The sequence below is a fragment of the Galeopterus variegatus genome, unplaced genomic scaffold (genome assembly GCF_000696425.1).
Source record: "Galeopterus variegatus unplaced genomic scaffold, G_variegatus-3.0.2 Scaffold10018, whole genome shotgun sequence".
Lineage (NCBI taxonomy): Eukaryota > Metazoa > Chordata > Mammalia > Dermoptera > Cynocephalidae > Galeopterus > Galeopterus variegatus.
In genome coordinates, this window is record NW_007736129.1 from 21,275 (window position 1) to 31,918 (window position 10,644).

Genomic DNA, 10,644 nt, shown 5'->3' on the forward strand with positions numbered 1-10,644 from the left:
AGTGTTATGGAATTATGGGTTTAATATGCATTTCCGATGATTAATGAAGTAGAGGAGTACCTTACCGTGTTTATTGGCCTTCTATCTTTTTTTCTTTTTTAAACGTTGAAGTGCTTTATTTTTTCTGATTTTTTGCTTATGACTTTAGGAGTTCTTTATATATTTTGGATGCGAGTCCTTTGCTAGGTTGTTGAATATGTGTATATATTCAACTCTGTTAATTGCCTTCTCCTTCATGACGTTCTTTGATTAATTAAAAGGTCTTAGTTTTAACATGATCAAATTCATTAATTTTTTTTCCTTTTACAATTATGTTGTGCTGTTTTAAAAAAGTCTTCCTCTTTTCTAAGGTCACAAAGATCAAATCTTCATTGTTTAACCTTTAACATTTAGACTTGAAATCCATTTGGAAATGATTTATGTGTAGAGCATAAAGTGGGTAAAAATACATTCTTTTCTTATATGACTATCCAATTGACCCAGCAATATATATTGAAAAGATCACTCTTTTCTCACTGCACTGCAGTGTCATCTTTGTCATAAACCAAGTGACCACTTATGTGCTTTCTATAGTAGTGACATTGTTTTAAGTGATAAATTCCTGTGATAACTGAAAGTCAAATGCTTAAAGCCTTAATTTAAATTTTCTGGATAATTAAGTTAAAGCTTACATGTATTCTATTGACACAAAGAGGGAAGTGCAGACAAAGAAAAACCTATCAAAAAAGTTTAAAATATTCTGGCTAGTAATGATAAGATAAGAATGAAGGTTATTATCATGTGTTTAGTGCAATGTTTAACTGTTACTAGGGAACTGGGTCCCTACTTTCCAGAAAAGGGGCAAAATTTAAGACAATAAACCCCACCAAAAACCAAAAATATAATTGTTTATGTTCTAGTATATAATCAAGTGCAAAACTGTGGTGTAACCCAAGTATTTGAATTGTTACTAGGGAACTGGGTCCCTACTTTCCAGAAAAGGGGCAAAATTTAAGACAATAAACCCCACCAAAAACCAAAAATATGATTGTTTATGTTCTAGTATATAATCAAGTGCAAAACTGTGGTGTAACCCAAGTATTTGAATTGATTTGGACCAGATTAGGCCACTCACAGTGCAAAACATTAGAGCCTTCATTTTTGTTTTTTACATCTCTTTAATACATTAAATCCATTATCATATCCCGCTCTTATTTCCTTAGATGTGATTTTAATCCACTATTACTGAGTTTTAGAACAGACTAACGTTCTAACCTTGATGCACACCCATAACACAGAGAGATTTTAAAAAATACTGACGCCCAAGCCACGTCAAACTAGTGAAATCAATCTGTGGGTGTAGGGCCAAATCAGTACGGTCATCCATTGGTATCTGAGGGGATTGACTCCCCGAGAATACCCAAATTCATAGATGCTCAAGTCCCTTGGCAGAGTATTTGCATGTAACCGACACACATTCTCCCATACACTTTAAATCATCTCTAGATTAGTTACACCTAATACAAGGCAAATGCTATGAAAACAGCTGTTATACTGTATTTTTAAAAAATGTATTATTTTTGTCATACTGTTATTTTTCTCCTAAATATTTCTGATTGGCGATTGGATGAATCTGCGGATGTTGAACCCACAGATACGAAGGGCCAACTGTACTATTAAATACTTTCAGGTGATCCAATGTATAGCTAAAGGTGAGGACTGCTGAGTTAGAAGGTGCCTTTCATGAGTGGTTCTCAACTGGTGATAGGATTGCCAGATAAAATACAGCACACCTTTTAAATTTGAGATCAGCTAAGCAAACACAAATGCTTCTCAACCTAAAATTGGATTACATCTCGATAAACCCAGCATAAGTTGAAACATGAGAAGTCAAAAATGCATTTAAGTTAAGCCTACCTTACACATGCTCAGAACACTTACATTAGCCTACAGTTGGGCAAAATCATATAAAAAAACCCATTTTATAACAAAGTGCTGAATACCTTATGCAATTTATTGCATACAGTACTTAAATACGGTCTCTGCTGAACGCGTATCATTTTTACAACATTGTAAAGTTGAAAAATCTTAAATTGAACCATTTGAAGGTGGAACCATCTGTACACTGTCCCTCCCCTAGAGGAAATGTGGCAAGGTCTGGAGACATTTTTGTCATGACCAGGGGTTGCTATTGGTATCTACTGGGTGGAGGGCAAGGAATGCTGCTAAACATTTTACAATGTATAAGACAGTGCTCACAACAAGGAATTATCTGGTTCAAAACGTCAGTAATGCAGAGGTGGATAAAACCTACTTTGGAGCAACAAGAGGACCAGTCATAAGAAGAAATAGTAGTGGAATTAAAAGCAGAATTTTGTTTAAATATATGAATTTTAGTTGGTGTTATAAATGACACAGCTCAAGACAGACATGAAGGTTTTAAACTTGAAGACAGAGAACTAGTGTTTGAAGTGTAGCATTCTATAATGGAATTTTTAGATGTATTTCAGTAGATTTGCAAAGAAATTCAGACCATGCAGAGTTCAATGAAATGAATTCTTGTGTTTCTTTATCTACAAAATATGTCAGGAGTATTAGTTAACCCTAAAGTTTAGCCTAAATCCTGCAACTCTGATATTTTTAACCACTTAATAGACTTCTTGATAATGACCACAAAGAGTGAATACAGAAAATATATATAAATATTGGAATCAGTCAAGTTATAGTGCTGACTCTTAACACCAGCTCTGTGACCTTATGTATGCTCCTATGTTTCCCATTCTGTCTACTATGAAATGAGGGATGTGGATGAGATGATCTGAAAGATCCCTTTTTGCATTTAACTTCTATACAAAAATTCCTAAGTTCTTGTCAAAACATAAATTTTACAACAAAAACATTTGTTTTTTCCAGTGATAGGTCTAATATCAATTTCAGTGACTTTTATTTTAAATGGTAGCAAATTTATGTTTAAAACAGATAACTTCATAAATTTTTCTTGGTATAGGGTCCTGATGAAATAAACACCATACAACTGATACCTGAGGTATTTTCTTACTGCAGTACATATTAGTCAACCACTTTTTACTATTATCACGAGTAAAAGTTCCTTGGGTAATATTTCCAAAAACTGAATCTCGCTAAAACACTTCAGAAAAATTATTATTTTTTAAAAATTGGTAGCTACTGCTTAGCATGCTATTTGTTTCTAGAAATTCCATTAGAAAGCAAGATGGTAAAAGGAGTCTCACCACCATGTACCCTACTCCCATGCAATACAGTACAAAGTTATAACCGCCTATAGGGAACAAGTATCATTTTCGACCTGTAGATGGCACTTCATAACTGTTAAAGCAAATGTTTAAATTTCAAGGGAACATGGCTAAAAGAATGGTGCAAGGTAGGAAATGACTGAATAAACAATATACACATTAGTAATAATGAGAGGGTGGTGTAAGATAGTTAACCAAATAATTCCTGGTGGTGAAGAGCTGTCCTTTGCACTGTGGGATGTTTAGCACCATCCCTGGCCTCTACATAGTGGATGTTATAGCACAACCCTCTCCTTCCCCTGCGCCCAAGTTGTGACAATCAAAAACGTCTTCAGGAATTGCCAAATTTCCCAAGGGGACAAAACTACCCCAATTCAGAACCACTGAGAAAGCAAAAGCTATTCAAATGGGTGATCTACAATTGTGTATAATCAAAAGGGTTAACATCACTAACAATATTAAGTGAAAAAAGCCAGACACAAAAGTGGGCATATTATATGGATTCATAAAGCATCAAAATAAACCAAATCAATTTATGCTATAGAGAATCCAGATAGTGGTTACCCTTGGGGAGGTTGGAAGTGCCTGAAAGGGAGAAGGATGAGTCTTTGAGGTGTTCTGTGTTTTGATCTGGGTGCTGGTTACATAGATGAAAATTTATCAAGCATGCCTGACACGTACATAAACATACAAACACACCAACAAATTTTCTTTTCAAAATGTTATGGGAATCACTACATCATTTTCATAATAAATGAAAATTTTGTAGCTCTTATTGTCTGGATCATAAGCAACACTTATGCAGTTACATGTTAACTAAGCAGAGTTTTAAACCAAGTTGTTATTAAAAAGTTGGTCATCGCCATGTAATCCTTTAAAACAAGTGTTTCATTAAAAATACAGAAAAAAGTCTATTTCAATTAATTAATTTGGTAGAAGTTACTTTTTTCCTGAGATTTGTCTGTTTCTATTGCTAAAGCCTGACAAATGAAAGATGATTCTTTTAAAGTCTATAATGCTGTAAAAACAAGCTCTGTCACAAACGAGGCACTTCTGTAAAATATCAGTTTCCATCTATTGCTAAAATTGGAGAAATATGATTTGGCAGCTGAGGTATAGTTTTTTTCTGAAAATAAACTATAATTATCCCTCTCAACTCAGGAATTAAGAGATTAAATTATTTTTTTAGTACGTAAAGGATGAGATCCATATGCTTTTATATATAGAGATGTATTATCTTTCTTCTTTTCCTACACATACATTATTTCAAAGCAATACTAAGACTAGTACCAGAAGGCTTAACAGATAAGAAAAAAATTAGAAAAAGCAAAATCTACAATGAATCTAAGAATTCTCAATTGCACTATTAGAGAAAAACTTTAAAAAGATTAACGTTGTAGTTTCTTAAGAATCTTTAAGAACTATACTTTAAAAATATTGCAATGAAAAAACACGTTATCATAATCAAATCTGTGATTTATTTTGAAGAAAAATAATTAAAACTGAGGTTTTTTTCAATAAAAGGGAGAAATAACAATAAGAGATCATACCCTGGTTACACGTTAATTACCACGTTCTGTACAACGTGGATGTGCTCAACATGTAATCAATGATAATATGAATAATGAACGTTTTCAATTTTAAAATCTCAAATCATTTGCCAATGTTGCAAATTCATAAATGTTGAAGTAAGTACCTAGAAATAAGTATATTTTAAAAACTGAAGTGTTTGACAGTATTTATATATCAATCCAAAAGTTATAAATAGTACAGCAAATAAACTGACATTACTTCTAGTTTCCACTTAATTTCTTCATAATATGGCTGTCTGGTGTTGCATTAGTGAAGATACTTCCTACAATCACATGGGTACCCCAGAGACTATGACGAATCACTTTACAGCAGCCAAGATCATCGACATAGAATCCTAAATGTCGGTAGCGTTCATCTGTTTCAAAGAGAGTGTTGTTTGTATATGGTCCAAAAAACTGGAGGAAATAAGAAATGAATATTTCCATTAGCAAGAACAACTTTGTAGTAATAATTTCTAAAACAAAGATAACAAATTATCCATTTTTAAATTCCAAATATTTAAAAAATCAAATATGAAATAAAAAGGTCACATGTAACACCTAAACTTCCTTAACAACCTCTTTCTTCCTAATACCTGAGCATGATCTAGCAAATTCCATGTTACCTAGAATCAAATGCATAACACTACACAACCATTAAAGATAAAATAAACCTTAGAGATTCACCTAGGGTTCATCTTTATCACTTTAAAGATAAGGAAACTAAAGCCCAAAGCAAAAGTTTTTATTTCTAATCTTATACTACATCTTGTCTGTCTTTGAGAAGAAATAGCATATATTTCTATTTTAAGATTAAAAAAATGATTTTACTACTACTTGTAATTGAAGGATATATCCAGAATTTAAAATGTTACCACAATGGTGGCTCAGCTATTTTCTTCAAAGTATAACCTTATAAATATTCTAGAATGTTACTTTTCTAAATGTCTTTCACTATCTATATTTTTTTCACTTAATTCTAAAAATCAGTTTCTTCCTTAAAGAAAGTAGATCATGCTGATTTCTAATTTCAACTGAGTAAACATACCAATTCAATACAAATCAAATAATAACTACTAGAAAGGGGGAAAATTAAAAACAATTTATTTTAATACAAAAAAATAAAGTGATGGACAAACTAAACTGTGAGTGATGGAGGTCCATCAAAAGTTGTGAATGCAACTGACTCATAGCAGTAGTACATCTTTGCGTAAAATTGTGAGATTTTTAAAAGTCTTAAATAATCTATTTTAACCAAGATAATAATTACAATTTTTACAACAGACACCATTCTTACATCATATAATCTGGCTTTCAAAATGTATTTAATTACTCACTGCCAAACCAGATGATGGGTCAATAAAGTCAGCCCAATAGCCTTCAGCTCGAAGAGCATAGCAAATTTCCTTAGCACCACTGATGAACTGCACAGAAAAAGGTATATATAACATGCTCAAGATAGCATCACCACGGATTGTTTTATTTTTAAGTAAATTTTTAAATGAATTTCTTTTGCCTCAAATAGAGAACTCAAGAAGATTAATAAAAAATAAAAACTAATTATAAATTATATTACAAACTCTTATATAAGATTATTTTCACCACTCCAAAAGATTCAGCATTAATATAACATTTTTCTTTCAAAAGTCTTAAGTTCTATATATTTTTTTCTAAGTTATTTCCTATTTTATGAAATATTTCTAATCAATTCTGAACTATCAACTCCCTAATTTGTCATTAATTATAAACTATAGTTGCTATTTTGCATCATTATGGAGATATTAAAAATAGGGAAGAAAGGGAAAATAAAATATTCACAATAAAAAGATCTAAAACATTAATTACTTTGAATAAAAGCTGCTTAAAAACACATACTTCAAAACCATCTATCCACTCACAGTCATAAAACTTTTCTGAAAAGGCATATAAAAACAATAGAACTGGATAGGTGGTATGGGGGTAAACAGGATGCTTACTTCTCATTATATATCATTTTGTATCTTTTGTATAGTGGGTAATTACTACGGACCAAGATTTTGGTCTTACCATCCTAATTGCTATGATGTCTTTATTAGTTTTGGAAGTCTAAGTAGTAAAAAAGATGGTAGCACATATTAAGACCAGATTACAATGCTCAAAAAAAGAACGGATCACAAATGTTTAAAAAAGAGGGCAATGTTCCAATTCGGGCTACAACAGAGTAACGTGTACTGATTTCGCCATCCCACTGAAAACTATAAAACTGATCAAAATGTATGAGGCAACTATGTTTAGATCCTGAAACATTCAGACAAGACTATCATTATCTTTGCAAGAAGGGAAACAAAATAATCCCCATAACTACTCCAGCTTTCTGTCTGCGACACTTTTTTGTCACAGGGCAAAGTGGAGCCCATGCAAAGCGATGGTATCACTGAGCCGAGAAGGTAGAAAGCAAGAATTTGGACTGTTGAAGCACGTGGAATTTGTAGATTAGGGTGCTGGGAAATAAAGAGATGCACAAAAAGGGCTCCTGTTCAGTCTGCAGAACAATTCACCTTGGTTCCTCAGCCAAAGGCTAAGCTGTGCATACAGGAGGCGAGATTCCATGAGGCTTAGCAGAGATTGACAGCTGTGGAGCTGAGAGTTCAACAGTAATACCAGGGGTTAGGCAGTGACGGGAAACACGGATTTTTGGCCCATCCAGAATGAAGAGACTTCACTAACCATGTCTGGCATTCAGGTGAGATACTCAAAAGTTCAAGCCTTAGAATGCAGGATATATCCTAAATCAGATGCTAGTAAGCTTGCTATAGCTATAGCCCTAGGGTCAAACCTGGCCTGCTGTCTGGATAAAGTTTTACTGGAACACAGACATGCTCACTGACTTACATACTGTCTATGGTTATTTTAACAATACAAGGTAGAGCTGAGTAGAGTAGCTGAGATGCAATGACCTATACAAGCCTAAAATATTTTACTATCTGGCCCTTGTTAAACAGTTTATGAGAGGCCATTGTTTTGGACTAGCCTCCTGTATAAGGCCCCAGCAGACTAGATCAAACCAGCATGGAGTCACTCATGCTAGATGCCGCATAATCAGTAATCAAACTCAACTGTCAAACAGGCTTTTCAAAAAACCCAAGAGATTCACAGCAACCAATCAGAAGGGGCCTGGTATACCTAAGCCTGCATGATACCAAAGTCTCTGTGGTTTATCATATAAGGAAATTAACTTTGTAACAATGAATCTGCTTTTTGTTCCGTTTCTGCTTTCTACAGCCATTTTCTGTCTATATTCTCAAAAAAGACGTAAATCTTTTAATACTGAAATACTTCAGCAGAGAATGAACAAAGGCTAAAGACACTCATCGTTTTAAAACACTGGTTCAATGGTATTTAAATAAGATCACAAAATTAAATTGTTAGCAATTGAAAAAATTACCTTTTCTAAGAGCATTTCTCTTTCAGTTTCTACCTCTTCACTCCAAACAGTCATATCATTCTTAGTTTTCTGTGTTACAGTGAGAATCATTAGTTTGCTATTAGCCGTTTCTGGAAATAGTGATTCAAAATCTATAAATGAAATAAGAATAAAAATTCCAAGGAGAAAATAATTTCCTTTTTAAAAAAAGAGTGCATAAAAATACTTCTTTAGAAAAATGATGATTAAGTTAAATTATTATGGTATTAGTTTTATAAATGCATATTATTTTTGAGAAAAGTAAAATAAACTTAGTTTTGTTTATGTCTGCTTTTGTTGGATGAGCTGAAATTCCACTGCCAACAATTCTGAAGGGTAAGTAGTTACTTGTTATTAGCATTAACATAATTTTCAAAAAAGTTTATGATTAAGATTTTTCTCAGTATTATATATTAGCTCCTGAAATTATACCTATAATAATCACACAGGAGTAGAAATGACTTAAATTAAACTTTAGGAAAATGTTATTAAAAATTCTATTCCCATCTAATAGCAACATAAGGTCAGACATCAGGGAACATTTGAAAGACTTTATCTTGGCCATGCAATCATTTCCAGCCAGAAACATTAAAATATTAAGGTACAGAGCATTACAATTCCTATAGAGTACATTACTTAACACATTAAAAAATTAGTAACATTATCTAATACACATCAGTGTTTCACTGTATAAAGGATGACATACCTCTTCGCAGCAATTCTGGACATGTTTGGATTGCACACTCCACCCTGTAGAGCATTACAATTCCTATAGAGTACATTACTTAACACATTAAAAAATTAGTAACATTATCTAATACACATCAGTGTTTCACTGTGTAAAGGATGACATACCTCTTCGCAGCAATTCTGGACATGTTTGGATTGCACACTCCACCCTGGCACTTTCAAAGTAAGTTTCCGCACTATTAATTTCTTGTTCAATAGGTGCATCACTACCCTACATGGAACAAGAATATAAGTAAAAAAAATTTGGAGTTCAATCTTGCCTGTTATAAATTTGTCTTGTTAGAAAGCTTTAAAAAAATCAGGTGCATCACTACCCTACATGGAACAAGAATATAAGTAAGAAAAATTTGGAGTTCAATCTTGCCTGTTATAAATTTGTCTTGTTAGAAAGCTTTAAAAAAATAATTCTAATCAAGTGTGTGTGTGGCGGGGGGGAGTGAGGTAACAATGTTTTCCTATATTGAGGGTACTTCAAAAAGATTGTGGAAAAATAGAATTAAAAGTAATACAAATCTGTCCAAGAACTTTCTGAAACTTTTCTCTATAACAAACATAAAATTTGAGAGTTCTAAAGAAATTTTGAACAAAACAGAACACAAATATATAAATATACTGATATGCTATGACTTAATATGAACAGCATTTGGCAAAGAAACTGAAATGCCATAATTGTGTCTTACAATGTTACCTCTTCTGATATTTTATGATAATATCATATTCTTTTCTTTTGTGCCATAATTTGTAAAATGGGGGTAACACTAATGTGGCACGGTCCACGCCATGGCGGGGTCTTGAAAAGAATAGCTTGGGCTGCCCTTTCCGAGCTGGCAATGCCGCCGGAGGGAGAGCTGCTGGCAGGGCCATGGCTACGAGCACTTGCTTTCACTGTAAAGATCTCTGCCTTGACACAGTGGTGCTGCTTTTGCTTTCTCTTTTGATGTTTTGGTCAGCGTGGCAGTTTCCTGAGTTTCCAAAAGATGCAAAAAATGACACACAAACAGTTGCTGTCATAAAATTAGATTATCCCACAAAAGATTCGGGAAGATTGAACAATTCCAAATTGTCCCTTTTGAGTCAATTTATTACACCAACAGATGTTTTAAAAACACTTTATGAGCAGCCATGAGCAATTGTTTTTACCGAAGAAAATTAATAAACAATAGAAATCCCCATCCTCTTCCCACCATCTGGGTAAATGGTTATATGGGTTATAAAATGGGAAAAGGAAAAAATTGGTACCTCCTAGGGGACATCCTAAATATGACTTAAGTTGGCAAACGTCATTTACAGGGGATCACATTAATGGTAAGAGAATGGTTGGAATTAATGGAAAAAGATACTATAGGAAGAATTAAGTTTATGAGAAAGAATGTGTAGAAACCCTGTTATTCACTGGTGTCCTAAGTTAAATAAAAACATCTTAGTAAGATATTGGGATAAAAACATATGTTGCACAACTTTCCCTCCTAAAGATAAAGATTATAGATGGAATTTTGAATGCACCTGGTTTTGTGAGGGATGGTGCTGTGCACTTTGACACTTTACACTGGGCCACACAGCCATTATATTAAGTACACGCATGATAAAGCTGTTCAAATATCCTTTATTCTTTTTCCAAATGAACAATAGG

General features: G+C 33.2%; 1 protein-coding gene across 1 annotated transcript in view; it reads right to left on the reverse strand.

Annotated features, from left to right (window-relative positions):
* Positions 1–1,137: 1,137 nt before the first annotated feature.
* MMADHC (methylmalonic aciduria (cobalamin deficiency) cblD type, with homocystinuria) overlaps positions 1,138–10,644 on the reverse strand; it is a 22,571-nt gene continuing 13,064 nt past the window's right edge. The window contains exons 5-8 of the mRNA XM_008594021.1: positions 9,120–9,225; positions 8,247–8,377; positions 6,160–6,246; positions 1,138–5,239 (exon numbers count right to left, since the gene is read on the reverse strand). Coding sequence (XP_008592243.1) covers positions 5,045–5,239; positions 6,160–6,246; positions 8,247–8,377; positions 9,120–9,225 — 519 coding nt within the window. The 3' untranslated portion in view covers positions 1,138–5,044. The remainder of the gene's footprint in view (positions 5,240–6,159; positions 6,247–8,246; positions 8,378–9,119; positions 9,226–10,644) is intronic.